Raw genomic sequence first — 24,608 nt, 5'->3', positions numbered from 1 at the left:
GTGTCAGGACCTCCTTATTCCATCCTCATCTGGCTGACCAAGGCGATCCAGCAGCTGGGTCCAGAATAAGGCAGTGGGAACGAGCGCCATCTATAACCAGAGCTGCTTGGCCGAGGGCACGAGTGCAGCGAAAGAGGAAGACCTGGGACTTACTGCTGTCTTCCCTGCCGTCTTCTTAGAACCTCTGAGGTTATACGTCTTTTCTCTGCCCTTTCTGGCTTTTTTAAATTTGTATTTTCAACAATTTCACTATACTGTTCCCAGAGCGCGTGCGTGTGTGCACGCGTGTGCGTGTGTGCAGGGGGGCACGCGGGCACATTCTTCTTGGGATTCGTGGTGCTTCTTGAACTTCTGTTCGATGAAAGTTGGAACAAAAAACCTGCTAGTCTTCACCTCTTCAAACACTGCTTCTCCCCAGTCTCTGTGTCCTCCCCTCTGTGGACTAGAATTCACAGTAAGCCACCTCCTCACAATGCTCACGGGTCTCTCCCTCTCTCCGTATTTTCCATCCTTTATTCTCTCTGGATATGGTCTTCTGACCTCCTTCACTCATCCCCACTTCCACTATGTCTGATCTGCTATTAAACCCATCGGTTACATTCCTAAATCCAGTACGTGCACTTTTCAGGGCTAGAATTTCCACGTGGTTCTTTTCCGCTGATTGTACTTCTCTGAGATTCTCCGCTTATCAACTATTGCTTCAAGCACCTGAATCATCGTTACTTCAGTGTCAAAGGCTGATGACTCGATACCTGCAGCACTTCGCATCTGCCTGCACCGCTGCCTGTCTTCTCAGTCCGGTCACTTGACACGCGAGGCAGTTTTGACCAAATGCTGACCCAGCGTGTGAACAGTGGAATAGGCTCTCGCTGGTGTCTTACCCCACACAGGGCTTTTCTTCAGCTTCCGCAGCCAGCGGCGCAGGGCAAAGGGCCTGGATGCATCGTGGGCTGGGCTGGGCTGAGACACTGGGCTATTTCCCACCCACGGTTCTCCCGCTGTACTCACGGCCTTTCAGGGGCCCCGACTGAAAGCCTAGTTTGCCCGCCAGGGTCCCTGCACTTTGGCAGGCCCTGAACCACAGCTCTCCAGTCCCCAGAAGTCAACACAACTGCTTCTGAGTGGCTGCTTTCTCTCTTGCCATCCCTCTGAGAGCATCGATTACCGACGGGCCTCAACTGGCTCCTCTTCCTGCGGCCCTGGCACTTCAAGTCCTGGCTGTCTTTGTAACTCCCTGGTGTCTTCTGCTGGAAGTTTCCCTACTTTATCCAGCTTTTCTATTCATTTTAGGTAAAATGGGTCTGCTGCAGACTGGCCATCACGCTGAGAAGCAGAAACTTGCTCAGCAGAACTTGAGGGTTTCCATAAACGACCTGCACATTCTTCAGATTATTCCCAGATGGTTTAACGTTTTTCACTGTTGCTCTCTCCCACTGTGCCTTCTGTTGATTGTTGGTATTTAGGAAAATTCTTCATTTCTACATTAATCATGTAGCCAGTCACCCCACTGAATACTGTCAGTAGTTCTCCCATGGGTTCATCGAGGTTTTCCAGGTAAATAATCATATCATTTGAAAACAATGATCAGGTTGTCTCTTCCTTTTGTTTTTGTTTTTGTTTTTTGCGGTACGCAGACCTCTCACTGCTGTGGCCTCTCCCGTTGCGGAGCACAGGCTCCGGACGCGCAGGCTCAGCGGCCATGGCTCACGGGCCCAGCCGCTCCGCAGCATGTGGGATCTTCCCGGACCGGGGCACGAACCCGTGTCCCCTGCATTGGCAGGTGGACTCTCAACCACTGCGCCACCAGGGAAGCCCCTTCCTTTTGGTTTTATACCTCTTATATTTTTCACATTTGATTAGCTAATACAGAAATTCTGATTCCACTGATCTGGGGCAGAATGAAGACAACAGAAGCCCCTGAATGCTCCCAGGTGACACTAATGAGAGGCAAGGCTGAGAGCCCTGGGCTGGTGCTGTCGACACTGTGCTCAGTGACAGAACTAAAGTCACGTGTACAGCTAGTATGCATGTACGTGTGGATGCTGAAATCTACGTAGTTAAGCTGGGTTTTGACACTCAATCTGTCTACCTATAAATCTTATCATGTCAAGGAATAGATGTTAAAGTTCTCAAATCTCATTGTGGTACTCTGCAAATAAATACATGTATTTCCCCCTTTAACCTATTAATATGGTAAAAGTCATATTAACTCCTTGCTATGGAATTATTCTTCATTCTTGGAATGAGCCCCAACTGATTCTGACATAGTATTCTTCTAATGTACTACTAGATTATGTTAGTCATATTTTATTTAGGATGTGTATAAGACTCTGAGTGGTACTGTGCTATGATCTTTATGTTAGTCATACTGTATTTAGGGTGTGTACAGGACTCTTTGAGCGGTACCTGTACTATGATCTTTTTGACTGTGGGCTATCTTTTAGAGCTTTTTCTATCAACGCTGTTTTGTAACAGAGAATTTGAAGGTTTTCTGTGTGTTATGCTCCAAAGCTGTTTAATTACCACTGGATTTATCGACGCTTTGGAAGTTGGATAGAAAGATGGTATTCTTATAAACAATGTTACTGTAATAACTTGCTCTCTACTGTTCGTTTCTTCTAAACAGACTTCTTAAGGCAAAGCCCCCACGCGTACGCACACATATATGGATGGGCGCACAGTGGCACCACACACAGCCCTCCCGGAGACGCAGGTCCGTCTGGACGGCAGCTGAGTCCGTGGGAAAGCCTCCCTTCTCCTCAAGCTGCGTAAGTGGAGATGGTCAGTGTCGCCAAATGGACTAAACACACTGACGCTTCACATGTGCCAGCACTGGGTCACGGGTGATACAAAAACTTCCCTTCCCCGGGTGTAGGGGAGGAAAACGGATACAAACAACCACTATGAAAGATCATGGAAGATTCAGAGAAAAGGCGACATTTAAACCAGCTGTAAAAACTCAGTAACTCTTGCCTAGAATTTTTTCTCTCTCTCCACAATGCTACTCATCCTTAAACCTGTGAGCCTGGACCTTCCTGTTCTCCCACCATGAGGTGGGGTTAGATGCTCCATCTTTGGGATGGGAGGGTGTTTTCCCATTACCATTATTCAAATGTCTGCCTTCCCACATCCTTGCATGCTTGGGGTGGTGTGAAACCCCAGCTCCAGTCAGTTTCTGGCACTGACACTCATAAATGAAAGTCTCTTCACAAAACGGTGAGTGAATGAACTAATGAACAAACGGATTTCCTAAGCAGTAGTAAAGAGGGATTGTGATTTTGATATTAATTTTAGGACCCAAAACTATTACTCTTTTAAAGGTTATATTTAGGAAGAGAGTGAATTAGATAGAAAAATATGTATTGTATAAATTCAAGAGAGAATTATAGTAACAATACGTTTATAAATGCACAAAACGTGTCCAAATGCAGGAAAAACACAGAAAAAAAGAGATCAAAACTAAGTTGTCTCAGGTGACAGGACCACGGGCTCGTCTTCTTCCCAAGTTTTCTTTAATGAAGAATACTGCTTTTAGAATGGGAAATAAATAAAACCTCCATAAAACCGCGCTTTGGGCCTTACCAGTCAGCACCTTTCGCTTAAAATAAGCAATGCCTACACGCCATGGTGCCAACACCGAAGCCCTCAGGGACTCGCTGTGACTCCCGGCCGGCAGGCACGGGGTCCCAGGGAGCAAGGCCTCACCCTGCAGGGCAGACTGACCGCCTCTACCCGCGACTGGAGAGGGGCCCTGTGGTGGGATAAAGGAAATGAAGGAGAAAACCAAAGTACATTTTTAAAAACTCTGATCTTACAGGAATCAGTTAAAATTGAGAACAGGATTGTGCAGAAGAAAAATCACTCTTGAATGACTTTTAATAATTATTAGTCTGTATTATGCTTTTTATTACCTACTTCTGCCCAGAGGAATATCTGTGGAAACTTTTCATCGAGTTCGGTTGGATCCCATTTCTACTCAAGTATCCAGCCTTTTCCCACGCCATCCTCACTGTCAGTGCCAATGCTTAGAAGATTAACTTACATTTTATGAGGTGCTATGAAGCACTGACACTTAAACGTTAGATAACACTGTGTTACGCCTCGGGGGTTCTCCGCGCCCTGGATAACCAGGATCTGAGAGCACCGCTGTGTGGATGTGGGAATGGACGGCTCCGTTCCGTTTTCTGGGACGCTCAGGCAGGTCATGCGGGGAACGCCTCCTGCCCGCTCGGCCAGGCGTGGTCGGGGGGAGGGTCACCCTGTCTGCACGCAGGGCTCCCCACGAGCAGTGCCCCAGCAGCTGGCTTTGCCCACGGGCTGCACGCAGGGCGGTACTCGCTCCTGCTACCCGGGGCAGCAGCTCTGAGACCTGCGGAGAGGGCCCGGCAGTGGGGCCGGAGGACACCTGGCCGTCCAGGGCCCGGGCACTCCCAGCAGCTGGCCAAGCGGGCGTGAGGCCCCTCGGCCCGCTGGGACCCCGAGAATCGGCGAGAGAGCTGTCCGGCCCGAAACGCTCCCCACCACGCGCTGCACGAACCGGCCCGAGGAAGGAGCGCAGAGCCCCGCATGCCCGCCCGGCCAGGCGCCCTGCCGGGGAGCCCAGAGCCGCGCGCCCTCGGCGGGGCAGAGCGGCTCGGAGACCCCCGCGCGTCCGCTGCCCCACAGGGGCTCAGCCTGATCCCAAGAAGCCCGTGCGCGACCCTCGAGGAGTCGGGGAGGAATTACACGAGGAATCTCCCACCTCCGGGGTGGGGGGCCGATTTCCTGGCTCCATCCCCCACCTCGCGGGATGCCTGCGGCCTGTCCACCCCGCCCCGCTGCTGGGACACACGGCAGGGCAGCTCCGACAGCTCCCACAGCCACCTTGAAGCTGCTTGTGCAACGGTCCGACCGGCGGCACCTCGTTTGTTTTAATACAGTCAGGCTTCAGGTCCAGGGCAGTTCACTGCTGTTTCCTCGAGGCCAGTTCTCGGACTTGTGGCAGCTTGCGTCATGGCTACGTCTGGTCGTCACGTAGTGAACCTAGTGTGGGCGCTTCAAGATCTACAAAGCAGCTCACAGGACGTGGCTCAGAATATGATGTGCGGCCCTGAGGAGGAGCTGACGGGCTTTGACTTCAACGACTAAACTATTACTATTTTGCTTGTTTCACGGTTTTCCTTTGCTTCTGCATTTTCTGACTTCTCTGATTAAATTTATTCTTTAAAGTTTTCCTACAGACAAAAGGCAGGCAGAGGACATGGGGGGTCTGTCCTGGGAAGGCCCCATAGGGTCCTGCTCTGTTACAACAGGAACAAGAGAAGGACCAGGGGACCACGGTGACCGAGGGTGGAAGTGCACAACGTGAATACACACAGGCAACCGCCGGACCTCAGACTGGACGGCCAGGCAATGCTCCTGTGGGAAATGCTACCCAGACAGGCAGCCGGGGGGCGGGGCGGGGGGTTGTTCTGCTTTTATTGGAACCTCATGTTAATTGACTGTTCGAAACTACGTATATACATTGCTTTGATAAAGTTAACTGAGGGAGAGTTAAAAGCACCATGTCCCATAAACACAAAGTAAACACTGACCTCTGCTTCGGCCAGCCCTGCAGTGGGCGCTGTTGTAGATGCCCAGAAACATCAATTAGCCAGACAGTCAAGACCCTGCCCATGCAGCTCACATTCCAGGGACGGACAGACCGTAAGCCATACCCATAACTAGCATCCAGCCTGGTGACAGATGCCACATGCCAGACGCTGCCCTAAATATATGGCCTCCAGCAGATGCCTGCTAAGACCCAGTCACACACCAGGCACTTGCCGGACTTGGGCACATGGTCTTTGACTTCCTGAGTCTACAGCATAGAGCTCCCAGGGTCACATGTGCTAAGCTGCTCACCTGGGAACAAGCTTTCAGATCTTGAACCCAGATCCCCTGCCCTCTCGCCCGGCGGTCTGCATCTGCATCTGTGCAGCAACGCAAAGGACGCTCGTAAGAGGCAGACACGGAATTCACCCCTCACTTCACACAGCGTATGGGACACACGTAAGAGGCAGACACGGAATTCACCCCTCACTTCACACAGCGTATGGGATGCGTAAGGCAGACACGGAATTCACCCCTCACTTCACACAGCGTATGGGACGCGTAAGGCAGACACGGAATTCACCCCTCACTTCACACAGCGTATGGGACGCACATAAGAGGCAGACACGGAATTCACCCCTCACTTCACATAGCGTATGGGACGCATAAGGCAGACACGGAATTCACCCCTCACTTCACACAGCGTATGGGACGCGTAAGGCAGACACAGAATTCACCCCTCACTTCACACAGCGTATGGGACGCGTAAGGCAGACACAGAATTCACCCCTCACTTTACACAGCGTATGGGACGCACGTAAGGCAGACACAGAATTCACCCCTCACTTTACACAGCGTATGTGTAAGTCACTGGCCTCCAAAACTTAGGTAATTCTACTGCCAAAGACCTGGTAGCCCCCCTCCCAGATCTGGCCATGTTGGGTTGGGTTGTACTGAGTTGTTGCCAACTGTCTACATCCCTGCTTTCCTTGACACCCTACCCTATTTCTACCTGACCAAACAGCCACACAAGTAGTCAGTCTAGGGTACAACTGGAATTTTGTGGCTCAAGTGAAATAAAGTATGAAATCCCCCATAAATTGTAAAACACTGTGCAGGTATTAATAATATTTTGTAGCGTTTTTACAGTCTTCTGTGTTTTGGCAAATATCCTTAATAACGAAGTACAGAATACTGTCAACTAACTGGACTAGGGCTACTTACCTAAGACAGTTTTGCACTGCAATCTGCGATTTCTTAAATGGCAGATCAGTCATTTGCACTGACTTGCATGTCCACAGAGACGTACATTCTGTGCTAACGATGTTCTTTCTAACAAGCCATACAAGCGATAATGAGGAGACTGAGCCCCCTCCATACCTCTGGCTCTGCTGCACAAAGCACAGTTGGCATTTCAGTGTAGATGTCGTGGAATTTTTAGGGTTGGAAGGTTTCTTAGAAATCACCTGGCCCCGTGGTTCTCAACTATGACTGTGCATTAGAATCACTTCAGGGAGCTTAAAAAGAAGAAAAAGAAAAACACTGACGCCGACCACCCTCCCCAATTCTGATCCGACTCTGCCAGACGACGCCCGGCCATCAGTCCTTTAAAAGCTTCCAGGTGTTTCTAATGGGCAGCCACGGTTTGTAACCCCTGATGTAGCCAAACTCCTCACTTTACAGGTAAGAAAACTGGCTCCTTCCACGGAGAATTCACTTAAACAGAAGGTCAAGGAAATGTCTGCTGGTAGAGCCTAGACTGGCCCTGAGTTTTCTGACTTTCAGTCCAGTATGCTCGTGCTTCAGCTATCATGACCACACTGTGTCCACGGCGGTGCACACGCACACGTGCCAGATGAATCAATGCAATGGCACCAGGCTTCCAGATTAAGAAAATGAAAACATTAATCCACAGCGAGCAGACCCAAAATGCGTAAAGTTTGGGTCTAGTTGTTTTGTTTGTGATTCCTTTTAAAGAGTGAAGAAACAAAATACAAATTGTTGATGCACCTTTGTTTGTGGCAGAGAAGAGCCCACCACCCTGCTGAGACAATGGGTGTAAGCATCTCAAGACTCCCCAACCCCCAAGCTGCCTGGGCCAGAAGGAGAAACATGACTTGGTGGTTGAAGTCCACAGAGGCCAGAGCCAATCAGACTAAAGACAGGGCTCTGATGACTTGGGCTCCAGACAGGTGAGGCTGACGACCGGCCCCCGCCCCTGCCCCACGACCCACGGGGGTCTTGATCATGCTCGAGTGCATTTCTGTTCACTGAAACAAGTAAGAACAAGAGAATCCTACCAGGTCAGCTGCCATATAGGATTTGTTCAGGCCACTCGGCCAGTGAGAGAGAAACTCTAGCCAAAGGAAAACATAAGGAACGGGGATTTTTCCTACCATCATAACAAGGTCTGACGTATTGGAAAGTAATAAAGTAGAGATGGAAGAATTCCATTTGGACATAGGTTATAATCAAATAAGGTCATGGTGTTTCATTTCAACAACTGGGAACATAAAATTTATTCCACTTTGCTGAAGAACTAAGACCGACCAATAGGCAATCCTATTGTGTTTTCCCAACTGTGTGTTCTCCTAGTGGCATGTGTGATAATCTGCCTTTTATTTCTTTATTTTTATTTCTTACATTTCTGCATCTTACCAGAATCTCAGGTAACCAGACTCAGGGAAACTCCCCAGGCAGGTACCCCAAGACAAGCCCTACCTCCTCCTCCACCCCCAAAGGCCCATACAGGGTGTTCACAGCAGCCTTCCTATGACAGCCAAACACTGGAAACATCCCAAACACGGCCCACTCATCGACAGAACAGGACTCAGCAACAGAGGAACAAACGTCTGAGGCGGGAGGTGTGGGCCAGAGAGGGCCGAGGTGAAGGGCGGTGCGGACGGCCCAGGTGTAGAGAAGCTCAGGACCCCACGTTACTTGGGGTGTAGCGTACAGAGAGGGAGACGCACACCCCTGAGTGCGCTTCTCGGTGGACTTTCGTGCATCACATAGAATTTAAGGAAGGAGTGAGCTGCGTGTTGGTGGTGGGCGGAGAAGGCATGGGGGTGGGGAGGGCCTGCTCCATCCTCAGGTGAGCCCACCAGGCAGCCAGGGACTTCTTGAGGACAGGGCAACACTGCAGGGAGGGGCCAGGACCTGCCTGGTGACCAGACCCCCGCCCCAACTCTGTCAGATTGGCCCCTCAAGGACTTAAAACCCTGGTCATCTTGATAAGGCCAGTCCACGTCTGGACCACAGCCCAGGTAATCACTATTCTAACGCATCCATTAATCTTGTACTACTTCCAATCTCTTCACCACGTTACGCTGCTCAAAATACTGGACTCTTGACCTTGAGCTGGCCTGACTTCTACAGACTCAGAGCAGTGGGAGGTCTGGGGAGCCTGAGGTCTGTCCAGACCAATCCCACCACTGAGAGCCCTTCAGGCAATCACGCTTTTCCCCCTCTTTCTCTCCAAGCACTCTCAGAGGATCAGTTCTATTCTAAGCAAAAATCAGAGCTGTTATTTTTTTTCCAAGATGGAGGAAGAAAACAGGAGAGCAAACGGTCCTCCTGTCAAACCTCACAGCAGGGAGCTGAGGAAGAGCCTTCCCCCACCCCACGGTCGAAGGTGACTGAGCCGGTGGACCTCCTCCTTGGAGATGAAAGAAGAACCTTCTCCTTGGCCACAGGGCCAGCCTCCCTCTCCCTCTCCCTCTCCCGCCCCCGCCCTCCTAATAAAGCCCACAGGCCGGCCACAGCCTGATTTCCACAGGGTCTCACCCACGCAGCATCACTAGTTTCCAGTCTCCGGGATTTCTTCCAATTCTGAGAACAAGTTTAAAACCCCGTTAACAAAACTGATTTCGAGCCAAATGAATCAAGGGGAGGCCCCTCCGCAGATCGTTTTCTCTTATTCATGAAAGTGAAAGCAACCAAGAACCTCCCAGTTGATGGGTCCCTGGCCCAGGGTTTCTCCAGGGTGTGGGTGAGCATGAGACTCCTGGCTCATTCTATCACTGGAATCTGTTTTCAGAGCAAAAAGACAACACCAGTCACCAGCTTGCCCAGCTGGTGCCACCAGCCCCCGCTCGGCTCCTGCAAAGGTGCTCGCGACGCGGTTATTCTCACCTCAACGCCCATCTCACCATAAACGACCATTTCCTCACTTTTGCCAACATCACGAAGGGTTCACAAGTAGCAAATCGAGAACTTGCCCCTTGAAGGCCCATGATGGTGACCCCCCCGTGCTTCTGTGCAGCTGTGGGAAGCAAGTGATGAGTTCAGTTGGAGGAACAGTGGGGCAGCCCCGGGTCTAGATTCTGCCACGTGCACCCAATTTAACATCTAAGTGACCGAGTTTACCACCTGTTAAATGAGAACGAAATTATCTCAGGAGAAAAGAATCGCTCAGGAATGTTGCAGAAATCCAAGAAGGTAACGTGTGAAAACACTCAGAAGAGTACATAACCCAATGCAAACACACTGTTATCACATAACCCTGTTTCAGTTACAGAAGAGACGTGCGGGGCGTTAACCCTCTTGGACTCCCTCACAAGCTCTGAGCCCGGGGAACAGACCAGGGCATGTTTCAAAACAACCCCACGCCAAGCCTGACCTCGTGAAAATCACCCCTGAGTTGGAGACCTCTGCCATCACCCAGCCGTCAACTGACACTCAACAGACCCGCCCCTGCGGAACCTGTGTGCCCAAGGGTCCCAGGACGGGCAGACGGCACCTCTGAAACAGAGGCTCACCCCAGGATGGCCCCGGCTGCTGACAGCTGACCGTCATGTGTCTGCCCAACGCCCCTGTGGTGGAGCCGCCTGGGTGGAAATCAGCCCAGGGGCAACATTTAGGCCATGGAAACTGACTGCAAATCAACACACCCCCGGCCAGAGCTGGTTGTTCCAGAGCTGGTTGTTGAATGAACATTTACCAACATACCACTGGCTGAAACACTGAAATTCCCACATGGTTACCTAGAGATCAAAAAAGAAAAACAAAAGTTTTTTTTTAAATATATCATCTCTAGAACTCAAGTTTAGTATAAAATTTTGCTTTAAAAATAGTCCTGTGCTTTTCACAGTGCCGTGACCACTGGCACACGCCCCTCATCTAGCCTCTGGTCGCGGCTGAAAACATCAACAGCTCGTGACCCCCAACGCCAGCTCCCAATCTCTTCCAACGCCTCCAGCAAAATGAACCAAAACTGAACGAGGATGTAGCACATTTCTCTCGAGATCGCAGCAATTCTAGACTCAGAGCCCTAATAACAGAGAAGGGGCAGCCATGAAATACGTTAAAACTTTAAAACCCTTCCTGCCACAAACCCACGTCCATCCTCTGAAGAAACTGTGTCTGTAAAAAGCTGTTTCACAGGGTGGGCGTCCCCAGGACCGGGAGGCACGAGCCCACTCCTGGGACAGCTCCGTGGAGGCGGGCCGATCCCGCCCCAGAGCAGACAGGGCGAATGCAACCACGGGGTCTGCGCCCCAGCAGGGGCTGCTGCCGCTGGGAGAAGGCCACACCCTGCAGACTGGACCACACTGCTGCAGCCCTGACCCGCCCCCCCCCCCCCCCCCCCCCCCCGTTGGCGACACGTTTATAATCGCCGTGGCAACTGGACGGGGCGGGGGAGAGGAAAGGGTTCCCAACTCTGAGCAGGGGATGCTTCCTAAAGTGCAAAAATGCAGCCCCAGACGCAGGGCTCCAAAGAAGGGCACGGTCGTAGGCTCAGGAAATCTAGGGTGGTTTGAAATGAGCTAATTAAAACTCCAATCTTGGCTTCCAAAGACAGCTCAGACCATCCAACTGTCTAACAGTTGATAATGATAAACTGAAAAAAAAAATGTTGTTTTAAATATTAATGTAGAAAAAAACAGGTTGCCATAAATATCTTAAAAACCAAATGTTTTAGGCACTTGAAAGGAAAAGAAAAAAACTGCAGAGCAAATACCAGTCCAATATAACCCTCAAACAGTGACACTTCTTGGCTCTGATATAATCTACTTGGCTGAACTCATTCCACCCAGGCCCCAGGTGCTCCTGTACAATAGCTCTCCTCTTTACATTGCGGACGTTCTTAGGCAGACACAAGATCTAGTACTTACAAGACCCCAACCCAAACCGCAGCATAAACAAATCAGCAGAGACTCAGGCCAGAAAGAAAGCCCTGGTGAGCGCGGCTGCCAGGGTGTGGATGCGGGTTCTCAGCCCCTCAGCCCCCGCCCACCTGCGCAGCCAGGCAGGGCTGCCCACTGGCAGCTGGCCGTTCACCACAGCAAACCCTGATCCCAGGGGAAGAGGCGCAGGGCCTCCGGACTCCACACACGGAATCTGCTCACTCATCAAGAAGCTATTACACACCGAGATCACCGGCGGATCCATGGACCCTGGACCCTGTAGGAGACACTGTCCATAACTGGCCCTTCGAGTTAACTTTCCCCCAGAGAAAGCTCTCAACAGCTCCGGTTTGGATATAACAGAAAACCCAAAAATAGGCTTCATCTACTAGATAACTCATTATCCTCTACTGTCTTCGCAATTAGAGATTTTGAAGGGTTAATTCGAGTAACTGGTAAATCAATCTAGAAACAGGGACAAAAGGGAAAAATAGTATTTCAAGAGCGTCTTCATACACACGCACATCCCCAGCTGGGGCACTGTCCTCAAAGCCGGTGGTCCATCTGTGAGATGGAGACACTGCCTCACATTCTTGTTAATTCCTCCTTGGGGCGGGGGAGGGCCCACCAGGTGGAGGTGAAGACCCCCGGCAGGGCGACACCTGAGGACGGGTGGGCAAGGCGGCAGTGGGGCTGTGGCGGAAGGACGGGCTGCTTGGCTGGAGGATGAGTCCTGCCGGAGGACGTCCTGGAGAGGCCTGGCGAGGCGAAGGCCCCCAGTGGGACAGTTTAACTGTTCCCTGTGGACGCACGATGACCGGGCGACTGGGAACTGCAGCAGGTCACCTCTGTGCCCTGGGAGCAGGGGACGGGGCACGGGGCCTTGGACCGTTACCCTGAAATTCCAAGGGGTGGGGTGCACTCAGTTAAGCCTAACCGAGTCTGGCAGTGGGCACCCCAGGACGGGCTAAGCGAGGCTCGTCGGGCAGTCTGCTGGGGAAGAGGTGTGGGGATTGGCACGCTCAAGCCATGCTGTGCAGGGATGAACCCCCAGGACTTTGCTTCCTTAACGCCCTGGCTCAAGGGAAGACCACAGACAGCTAGGCCTGAAACTACACTTTCACGTGTACCCTCTCGCTGTTTATTCAGAATAAAACACCCCGTCGTTTCCCAGTATTGATTACTGTAGTTACAAAGCCGCACCAGATACGACACATTAGGGTCGCATCGACGATGCTGACGCGGCGCCCCATGAAGACGCAAAGAAGCAGAGTCCTCAGCTTCCGACGTATGAATGTCTTTTAATCCCCCGATAACTGCCAGCCCAGGTGCAGGAAGAAGCGGCCCTTGTCTCCCTGGAAATTCAGGGCCCAGAGCCGCTAAGCGGGAGGGGCTGCCTGGCGACCTGCCGACCGCCCCGGAGCTGAGAGGAAGGAAAGCGGGTCACTTCCAGGTGCAGCTTCCTGCTTCCCGAGCGGCAAGGAGGTAAGAGGAGGAGAGAGAAGCCGGGTCCTGCCCCTCCCGCCTCCCCTGCAGGAGCCCAGCCTGGGGGACAGGCGCAAAGGGCTCTTTGGAGCCCTGGGCGCCTACGGTCGTGCCCGCGCTCTGAGCACGCGTGTGCGTGCGGCGGGCACGCAAATGGAGCAGAATCAATTTTAACTCATCCCCAGTCATTCGCGTGAGGCTCAAAATTGCATTTCTTTTCCTGTTAACATGCCAAATTAAACTCTGCTTCACACCATTTAACTCAGTAATTAATTCCCATTCCCTCTGAGTTTTGATTAATTGGGATTTGGGAGAGGAACAAGCCTCCCGGCCATGCCGAGGGATGCAGTCCCACACCTCTGGGCTCCGGGGCTGCAGCTGGGGCCGTGGTCCTGCCCACAGAGCAGCCTCGGATGACACAGATGGTTCCATCACAGCACAGAACAAAGGTGGTGAGACCGTTCAGACATGCTCCCTGCTAGACCGTTTTCCTGAGGAAACGCCGGGCACGTTCCACGTCAGCATACACAGGCAACAGTCTGGCAGGGCGCACAGCAACTGGTAAAAGCCGTTGCCTCTCGGTGGGCTGAGATGTGGTGGACGAGGGGGTGTGGAGAAAACACTTCACTTTTTATTCTATGTATTTCCAAACTGCTCATTTTTAATGAGAATGTATCCAAGTATTATCAGTATAATCCACTTTGAATCAATACACGATAAGCCAAAAAGAGAAAAGCAGGTAAATACTCCAGGAACTAACGTTTTCCTTTTTTATACAGTTAAGACTTTGCTGCCATCTTCTATCATCACAATAACGCAGAAGTGGGCTCAGGAGTAACAATGATGCTCTGCTTCTCAAGGCAGCCGAGTGCTGACCGCTGCCCACTGTCCTGTGTGCACACACCACACGCGGGGTGAAAACTTGAGAAAGAGATAAGAGAATTGCTTACGTGGAAGAAAGAGAATGGAGCTGTGCTGTTACCTTCAGGGGAATTTTTATTGTGTCCTTTATTCTTTTCTTTATTTCCAGATTTTGTAAGTTATAATTAGGAAAAATAAAGTCTTTATTTTTAAAAATCCACTCAACAGATGTGAAGATAAGCAGTGAGAATTTACACGCTGTGACTCAGTGCAGAATTAGACTTTGCCATTTCCTCCTTGATCTCCAACAATCTCCTTCATTCTGCCAACTGCCACAGACGACGCCCGTGAGTCAGGTGACACGCTGGGCCCCAGTCTTGGAGCTTGTGGTGAGGGAGGTGCGCACATGCACCTTGCTCAGGGCAGAGGAGGAGGGGGCTCTAAATCAACCAGGAAGACTTCCTGGAAGAGGAGATTTTTGGCGTTGTCACTAACATTCAATTAAATGGGGTATGTCCGCTAGAAAATGACAAAAGACACAATTTTATCTCTCATAATCTTTGTTTTAAATAAGCTTCACAGCATGGTAATCCTTCTTAAGGACTCTGGGAGTGCTTTACTACCTGACAGTATGTCTCTGCAAAAACTGGTACGCTAGAAAGTTCTGGAAACCATCGCCATTTACATTTTATGGGTAATACATATTTGGTTCCCATTTTCTACCCTGCGAACAGCTATTCAGCTTTAAACCAACACACATAAGTAAGCATGTTGTTGACTCAGGAGAAGGTGGCAAACTCTCCATTAAAGCAAAACTAAAACAGACAAACATCTTTGCCCTCAGTAATGCGCCCCTTCTGTAAGCTTCAAGGGCTCTGGACAGACTTTTACAGGCGCACAGCCCCTCCCTCGTTCCACAGCCCTGGTTCTCAAACGCACCGACCCGGATGTGGGCGTCCCCTCATTTCTTCCCCATCACCAGGGACGCCCGTGGACGGCCAGAACGGCCCTACGCTCTCCACCCAGAACCCTCGAGGCTATATGAGAAGGAGGGCGGGGTGGCCCCACCTGGTGCTGCCCCTCCGATCACAGGCGGGCAGCAGCCTGGTCCACGCAGCAGGCGCGGATGCAGCTGCATTCACATGCTGCTTGCAGAGGACTCGCCTTGGCGTCACGTGTCACATGAAAACCCTCCAGCGGGACAAACCGAGCTTGGATGGGGAACCCTACTTTCTCTCCTTAGAGCTCAACAGACGTGTAAAACGGAATCCAACGCTGAAGCAGGGGGTACTGGAGGGCTGTTGAGGGCAGAGGCGGACCCTGCAGCGGGGGATGGGGGAGAGGAGCCCCCCCCCCCGCCCCCGTCTCCCCTGCCAACCGCCGCGTCCAGCCGCACTTGGCCAGCTTCTCCAAGCCCCTCCTCCTCTGCTTCCCCATCCGCAGCCGGCAGGACCCATGCTCACACCCGTGTTAGGGTCTGGTCCCTGGAGGCAGGCAGGCCCTCAAGCAGGTTCCAGAAATGCCTTCTCCGGGCTGAGCGCAAGTCCTGTGCGTCACCCCAACCAGCAGAGAGTCCGATGAGGGCCCGACTCGGCACAGCAACGCAGCCCATGCGCCGTGCCTGTCCGTGGCCGGGATGGAGGTCGACCTGGGGGGCAGAAAGCAAGAAGGCCAGGCCAACAGGGGCCACGGCAGGCGGGCACTGCTGGGCAGGAACCCATGAGAGAGGCAAGGAGGAGGGTGGGTGGGCAGGGGTGCTCTGTGCGCTAACCCCACGACAGGTGCCATCCGACCAGCGCCCCCCGTGGGTCCAGGGCATGTCCGTGAAGAGGAAGTGCTGTGCTCCCAGCAACTGCATGAATCAGGAAAGGACCCCTCACTCAATGGACCGCCACCGTTCATCTCCAACAGGCCTCCGTGTCTGGATGCAAACTGTCCAGAAATCAGTAAATACTTTCTGCATGCGCATGATAGCAGACCCCTAGCAGAAGAAAGGCAGTACTTCAAGACTCCTCGACAAACTTCAACCGAGAAGGGAAGTTAAAACACAAACCCTTGAAAACAACTGCAGGCACTGAGACCCGTGGCAGGACAAGATAGGTGTTCTGGTGAACAGCAGGAGGGAAAGATCAGCGGGTGCAGGAACCGCAGGAGGAGGGGGCGGGGCTGGACGAGGGAAGAGGCCCGGGAAAGGAAGGAGCGCGAGAACAGCGCGGGAGGCAACCCAGTGAAGGGAGGTCACCTTAAAGGTAACCCGGCGGCGGCAGCCACGTGGCAAATGACCTCAAAAGCTCGCACTGGCCGTAGGGGTCTAGACGTGACTCTGTGGGAAGAGAGGCACTGAGGACCGCAGTCGAAGTGGGTGGGACGCACGGAGGGGGAGGGGACTTGGGGGCAGGTCCACCGGTCAGGAGGGAAGTGCAGCAAAGAGGCAGCACGGGTCCTTGTGAGCAGGAAACGCAGAGAATCAGAAGATACTGCAGAGGGGGAGCTGGCAGGACTGGGGGTCGCGGTGCATGAGGGGACCCTTAGATCTAGGGCGACAGACGAAAAGGACAACTTTAAAGAGCAAACTGAAATAATTCTGGCCATTAGAGAACAAATGTAACTGTTCTAGAAGTGACTCGAGAGAAAGAGATTAAGTCATCCTGGAACAGATTACAGGAAAGAGAGTTTAGGTGTAATCCCATAGGTATACTAAATGTTAGGAAAGCAGGTTTCCAAATTTTCTAAAAGTAGATTTGATTCCATGGCCAATAACTCGAAATGGGAGACAGTCAAAAAACAGATGTTATGTCCTAAAAATAAATGCTGAAGGTCTAATTATCAACTACTCCATACGTAAAGAAAAAAGGAAATCAAATTTGCAAAGATGTTTTAAAAGATCGCGCTTCGGCTGAGAAGTGAGATGTCTGCTTTCACGCCTGCCACGGGAGCACAAATCGAGACCGCGTGATAGAAGCCGGTTTGCCAGCACACGCCACGAGTCTCCAAAGCCCCGCAGACCACGACCCAGTACTCTGGGTGTGAGAATATATTCTAGGAAGCCAATGCAAACTACTACCAAAAACCTTAGGCACAAAGCCCTTCTCTGCTATGACACTTATATTAATTTAAACAACAGCGGATGTATCCTAAATACTAAAAACCATGGAAATGCGCTTTAAAGTTATGTTACACCCACATGATTTGAATATTAGGCAGATATAAAAGAGAAGGTCTGCAAACAGTTATTCGTAGCATCAGAAAATGCAGGTTTAGACTATTGACTGCTCAGGATACAAAACTATAGGTTTAATATGCTGGCGACTATGCAAAAATCTGCACAGGAAAAAAGGCTGGAGAACTTCCATTAAACTATTAACACAGAGATTTTCCCAGGGCAGTGACTTCTTTCCTCATATTTTCGGCTTTTGAAACTTTTTAATATGAGCCCGTCTCTATTAAAAGAAGAGAAGTGGGAGGAAATGACTAAAGAAATCAGGAAGGAGAGAGCAGAGGCACCAGAGCGCGGGGTGAGCGCCCGGGAGAGGCGTGGGGACGTGCGCACACCCAGGGGGCAAGTTCACATTTCTGCTCGGGGAAGGTGGGGAAACCTCAAGGGCAGGAAAGCACTCCACCTGTTCACTCCCTGGTCAGCTGGCCAAGGCTGAGCCGTGCTGCGATGACAACATCCCCATAGCTCAGTGAGCCGGGCCAGCTCGGTGTGCGTGCAGAGTCTGTGGCTCTGCTGCAGAGACTGAGACTCCCCTCTGGACCCGGGTGGTCGTGGCAAAAGCAGCTGCTCATGGGGCAGTGGCCGTGACACCACTCAGCGTTCGCTCCCCAGGAGGGGGCTCCTCCACGCACGAAGCTCTCCTGCGGCCGGGACACTCCATCTTCCCCGAGCCCCTCCTCCACGGAAAGGGCAGGACATCATCAAGAACCGAGGATACAGTGAAGTGAGGATATAAGACTGAATGGCCGAGGACACAGCAGGAGAACTGTGCTTCCTTAAAGGAATCGTTTCTCTGATGCAGACAAATGGACTCCCAGGATACTTGAAAACTCCCCCAGGTTACAAATGGCAGCCCCTCCATCTGGGCCAACTACAGACAGATGGGCACGACTTCTCTCCCAGGATTCAGGAATTTTTCAAGGAAAATCCGGCTCAGTGGGCCCAGAGCAACATGGATCACAGAAAGCACTAGGGCTGCCCCCAACTGACCGCCTTCAGAGTATTCAAATCCTAAATTTCTTCCTGATCCTCTGGAGCCATGTGATTGGTCTCATCTGTAGTCTCCACCACAGCAAGCTCAGCGAGGGCTTCTGTGGGAAAGTGGACAAGACGAGGGCTGACTGGCCACTGGTCCTCATTGCCCAGCACAGGGACCTCCTCAGACACACCCCCAGGGCCTTGAGCAGAGGCCGACATGCACACACCGCGGCGGAACTCCCGAGAGCACGCTTCAGGAATTGGAATAGCCCAAGAGAACGGTCCTCTGGTGAAGATCAAAACCCACAGACGTGGCCTCTACATCTTGCTGATAAAACGATCCTTAAAAGGCCATGTCCTCAACATCTTTATCCAAGATTTAAAGCGCCATGAACCTGAGACTTATCCAGACAGAACTATTATCAGCCTCTACCTCCCTGGAGTCTAGAAGCCCGATCAGGATATAACCGTCAAGTGAAGAACCAGTAATCTGACCGGTCCTCGGTGCTGCTTTTATTACCTAAACAGCAGAAGCCACAACAGAAGCATCATCTTCCTGGAAGGGGGTGAAAATGGTTCTCACAAGTGGAGTTTGTAAAGCCATTCCATGGAAATCCCATTAAGTGCCGGAAATCGGCCTTAAGAGCCGGAATGCCGAGCCCGCCCTCGGGGCAGCCCCTCCGCACAGAGCCAGCAGCGGCCAAGGGCCGAGTCTCCTCAGCAAGCAGCCTCACAATGTCTAGATCACATGGGCCTTTTCAGGCTCTCCGGGTGGCCCATGATTCATACCGTGTTGATTTTATTGCCGTTACCTAATCTCTTTTTCAAACTGACTGTACTTTTTCATAGTCTCCAAGTTGTCAAATTAAAGCATCTTATTATTCTATTTTTTCCAGTGCAATAAAACAGAATAGCTCCGTTTATCAAATTTGCCATGGCATGCTGGGTACGCCAGTAGATCACAACCAGCAGCTGACAAACCCAGCTTGTGGTCGCTAAACAAAAAAATTAAAAAAAAAAGAAAAAATGTTCTGAGAGCTTCCAACAAAAATACTGATTTGGTCTGCTTCTTTCAGACCTCAAGAAAGCTTTAGAAGGAAAAGAAAAAAGGGAGGGAGGAGGGAGGATGGTTCCTTCACATGCTCGGGGTCCAGGGGCCTGTGCTGCTGGGGACCAGCAGCTGCATTTCTGAGACCCCCGAAGGGCCAACTCAAGAAAGAGGCAGTGGGTGGCCTGGGATCTGACCCCAGGCCTCATCCAGATTCGCAGGTCCGCCAGCCCAGCCGGGCCCAGTGAGGCTCTTGCTGTGGCGATGGATGCTGTTTAGGGGAGCGAGGCGGCCGTCCTAGAGGTCCCTCCCCAGCCCCAGAATTTGCTTCTCCACCCCTGGCCCCACCAGTGTTCATCGCTGGCCTCAGGGGCTGTTTTGTGCCCAGGTTCTCGTCCAGTTGCCCACCCAGTGTTAACCCCACCTAGAGACCATCAGGTACCATCTGTCCTCCTGCCCACCCACCTCAGACACCCAAGACATTTCCACCAAGAAGCTTCCGTCTGAGGCCAGAATGGGGTCTTAGGCCTCCCCCAGGGCTGCCCTCTGCATGGGAGCTGGGGGCTTGGCTAGAGTCCTGGCCTGCACAGGTCAGCACCCAAGGCAGCAGGCCTTAACCAGACCTGCCTTTCTTCTCTTTTCTTACAAACTTTTATTTATTTATTTTTGGCTGCGTTGGGGTCTTTGCTGCTGCACGTGGGCTTTCTCCAGCTGCGGTGAGCGGGGGCTACTCTTCGTTGCTGTGTGCCGGCTTCTCATTGCAGTGGCTTCTCTTGTTGCTGAGCACGGGCTCTAGAGCGCAGGCACAGAAGTTGTGGCACACGGGCTTAGTTGCTCCGCGGCGTGTGGGATCTTCCCGGACCAGGGCTCGAACCCGTGTCCCCTGCATTGGCAGGTGGATTCTTAACCACTGTGTCACCAGGGAAGTCCAAGATCTGCCTTTCTAAATCAGACTCTGAAATGTCTTTATAAGATTAGTTTTATTACAAAAGTAACACAATTGCTTTAGTAAATGAAGCAACGCAAAGGCACTTAAACATAAGTTAATGATCCTCCCGTCCACACCCGCTCCAAACTGTCTCTAGTTCCCCAAAAAGATACCAGTGGTCCTCTTCACACCCTTCTTCCTGGGATCCCCCCATCCACACCCACCCCAAACTGTCTCTAGTTCCCCAAAAAGATACCAGTGGTCCTCTTCACACCCTTCTTCCTGGGATCCCCCCCATACACACCCGCCCCAAACTGTCCCTAGTTCCCTAAAAGATACCAGTGGTCCTCTTCACACCCTTCTTCCTGGGATCCCCCCATCCACACCCGCCCCAAACTGTCTCTAGTTCCCCCAAAAGATACCAGTGGTCCTCTTCACACCCTTCTTCCTGGGATCCCCCCATACACACCCACTCCAAACTGTCCCTAGTTCCCAAAAAAGATACCAGTGGTCCTCTTCACACCCTTCTTCCTGGGATCCCCCCATCCACACCCGCCCCAAACTGTCCCTAGTTCCCTAAAAGATACCAGTGGTCCTCTTCACACCCTTCTTCCTGGTCATACAGGGAGGGGGAAATGCAGATACATAGATGGGCTTTCCCAGAAAATTACATCATATTATAACCACTGCTCTGCAACTTACTTTTTCTACTTACTATATAATGGACATCTTCCTGGTCAGAAAATAGACATTTTACACATTTTTAAGTATCTTTGTAATATTCCATACCACAGATCCACCATAATTTATGAAACCATTACCATAAACCATTCCCACATCACTGGATTTACGGCTGTCATGCGTTTTTGCCACTATAAATACTGTTGGATGCCTTTGCTTTTATGTGTGTGAATCTCAAAACTAAATCAGATTATCAGTGTATTTTTCATTTGGTAAATATTGCCAGATTACATTCTGAAAGAACGTCACCAAACATACTGACCATCTAAGTCTGTCAGCACCCATTTCCCTGTGTTCTCACCCACACTGCATGTTATCCATCTTTTAAGTGTTGGCAATCTGATGGGTGTGGTTTGTAATTATATTTCCTTAATTACTCTTGAAGGTTAACATATTTTCGCAATTTCCTCTTCTGTAAATTACTATAGTCACATCTTCACCCACCTTCCTATGGAATTCTTTGCCTTTTTCTTAGAGTGTGTAAGAGTTCTTTGTAGTTAAGAATCCAAACCCTTGGTCTGCCGTGTCGCCAATGGTTTTCCCAATCTGTTTATCTTTTCTATAATTGTGGCCAAATATACACAACATGTGCCATCTTAAGCACTGCTACGTGTACAGCTCAGTGGCATTAAGTACATCCATACTGCTATGCACCACCATCCACCTTGAGAACCTTCTCATCTTCCCAAACTGAAGCTCTGTCCCCACTGAACACGACTCCCCATCCCCCCCCAGCCCCTGGTGCCCCCCACCCATTCTACTTCCTGTCTCTACTGATCTCTCCTCTCGGGACCTCAAATGAGTGGAATCATTAAGTATTTGTTCTTTTGTGACTGGTTTATTTCACTCAGCGTCATGCTCTCCAGGTTCACCACGTTGTAACATGTGTCAGAACGTCCCTGCTTTTTCAGGCTGGATGACGTTCCAGTGTGTGGATGAGCTACACGTTGTCTATCCATTCACAGCAGTGGACAGTTGGGTTGCTTCCTGGCTACTGTGAGTAACGTTGCTGTAAACTTGGAGGTACAAATACCTGTTCTGAGTCCCTGTTTCCCTTTCTTTCGAGTATATACCCAGAAGTGGAATTGCTGGATCACACTGTAACTTTGTTTTTAATTGTTTGAGGAACCACCATGGTATTTTCCACAGCAGCTGCACCATTTTACATTCCCAGCAACAGTGCACAAGGGGCCCAATTTCCCCACGTGCTTGACAACGCCTGTAATTTTCTGGGTTTTGTTTCTTCACAGTAGCCATCGTAATAGGGGTGAGGCGGTGAGTCTGTTTCTTTTCACTTTTCTTTATAAAGTATCTTATTCCATGCAAGCATTTTAATTGTGCTTAACAAGGCCTGTTGGGCTTTTTGAAAATATATATAAGGTTAGTAGGATCGTATATTTCTACCTGTATCCCAAGAAAAGGGAGGGGAGAAGAGAGGGAGAGAGGGGGAGGGGGGAGAGGGGGAGGGGGGAAGAGGGGGAGGGAAGGGGAGAGACAGAGAGAGACAGAGAGAGACAGAGAGAGAGAGAGGGAGAGAGAGAGAGGGAGGGAGAGAGAGAGAAGAACTGAGTCTGACCGCAGAACATTCTGGACTCCACACACCGGCCCCCTGTGGTGTCCTGGCTGCTGGGCCACACCTCTCTGGCCCACACCCACCTGCTGCCAGGGTGAATCATGCAGTCGCTCGTGGGAAGCACAGATCCAGGACAGCACCTCTTTTTGTTACTGCCTATCACCCCACTCTGCCATCTCACAGCTGTCTCTTAACTGTACTAGAGAACATATCAAATATTGTCTGTCTCCATAAATCAAGGCCCGTGTGTTTATACTTCCATTTAAATTGCTTTCCTTTTCCAAAGAACTCAAAGTTATTACGTTATATAATGTTAATGTAATTCCATTCCAGGGAGGCCAGCTGGGGTCAGGGAAGGAAAGCCTCCGAGGACAGCTGTGACCTCCAGGCCTGCTTTTTGTCAAGGACAAAGGGGAGGGAACAGAGCTACAGCTTTTATCCTGTTGGTGCCACCCTAGTCTCCAATTAAATTAAACAGGCACACCTGTTTCCTTTATAATCAAACTTCACCAAGTCAGGGCAGATGACATATTTTTTTAATAAAATTATTTTTAAAGCTGCCTCCAAATAAAAGCTTCCGGAGGTACCGTCGCAAGAAGCCACGGTGGCACCCAGAGAGAGGCCCAGCCGCACGAGGTTGCACCCCGAGGCGCTCAGGCCGGACAGCCCTGCAGCGTCGCAAACCGGGACAGCTCTGGTCACAGAGGCCACACCCCAGCCCAGGCCACCGCTTGTCATGATTGAACAGAACCCCCCACCCAAGCAAAGACACGAAACCGAACCATCCAGCCCGTCAGCAGTTCGTCCCTAGGGCATGCGAGCTGCTGGGACACAGGCACAAAGTTGTTCCCAGCCCTGAAATCCGCGCTCTCCGACCCAGGACTTTCTCACCCCGGAACGCCTGGCGCACCTGGCATTTGACCTTCAGCCCCTCAACAGTGTCCCCCGTGGGCCTGGCAAAGACCAGTGAGCTCAGCGAAGGTCAGGCAGAGGCCACTTCACCCCAAGGGCCTCACTGCACTGGACAGAAGGGTCCCAGGGCCGCACGGCCTCCCAAGCTGGGTCCACCCACAAGCCCCGCGTGGCACAGAGAGCCGGGTGGAGCCAGAGCGCCTGTGTCCGGCCAGGCAGGGAAAAATCCAACCCAAACACACCCATAATCTAACGACGGGGACGGGTAGTGAGGGAGAAGAGAGCCCGCCTCATGCTGGGCCACGATCGACGTGTGCAGTGCCCGGATCTGCTGCCCATCAAACACGACGCTGGGTCTTCTTCTAAGGGGCAGCCCCTCTGAGCAAAGGCTCCAGAGCCCGGGCCTGGGAGGACACCCTGCTCTGACATTTTAGGTCCCCCGCTTGTGGGCTACGAGCCCTACCTGAAAACACTTCTCCTCTGCCTAATAAGAGAGGAAAAGAGGGGGCCGAAAGGATGAAGCTGCGGAAGAGGAGAGGGGAAGAACTTGAGAGTCCCCAGATCAAGCAGCCCTACTCCGGGATTCTGGGTTCACGGAGCCTTAACTTCTTTCACTGACACTAGTCTGAGCATCACCTGTAACTTTTAAATACAAACAAACAGCTTCCCATGAATCAGCTTAAAATACTGAGGGACAGGTGCAGATAAAGATACGGACACACAAACACACGTTCATAGAAAGAACCTGTTCTACTTCCATTAATTTCCCATCTCCTCTCCTTTCAGTAGTGTCCAGAGAAGTTTCAGCTCCACGACGCTCTTTGGAAGAATCAAACAAACTCAGCCTCACCCAGAACCTTTGCTCCACACGGCGAAAAGCCACGCTTGGAGTCACAGTGGGCTGGTGGGACAGAGGCAAACCCACACCCTCAGCCACGTGGCCGGTGGCACCAGCACTTACCGTTCATGCAGGTCTCAGAGGGTGTGCACAGGCCATCCTCGAGTAAGCAGCCTGGGGAGGAAACACAAAGGAGAAAGGAGTCAGAGCCTCAAGACGAGCAATGCAGCCCTCGGGGCCGTGGCATCTGCTGACTCCTGCGTCCCAGAGAAGCAGTGCAGATCTGCACGGGCTCTGAGGGCTTGGCCTTTTTGAGATGACGCTGCAT

The 24,608-nt window shown here is 51.5% G+C and overlaps 1 protein-coding gene across 1 annotated transcript in view; it reads right to left on the bottom strand.

Moving 5' to 3' along the window:
- PTPRN2 (protein tyrosine phosphatase receptor type N2) overlaps window positions 1-24,608 on the bottom strand; it is a 693,051-nt gene that overhangs the window by 598,389 nt on the left and 70,054 nt on the right. The window contains exon 2 of the mRNA XM_032644042.1: window positions 24,404-24,454. Coding sequence (XP_032499933.1) covers window positions 24,404-24,454 — 51 coding nt within the window. The remainder of the gene's footprint in view (window positions 1-24,403; window positions 24,455-24,608) is intronic.

The sequence above is a fragment of the Phocoena sinus genome, chromosome 9 (assembly GCF_008692025.1).
Source record: "Phocoena sinus isolate mPhoSin1 chromosome 9, mPhoSin1.pri, whole genome shotgun sequence".
In the NCBI taxonomy this organism is placed as follows: Eukaryota; Metazoa; Chordata; class Mammalia; order Artiodactyla; family Phocoenidae; genus Phocoena; species Phocoena sinus.
This window is presented reverse-complemented; position numbering and strand designations above follow the sequence as displayed.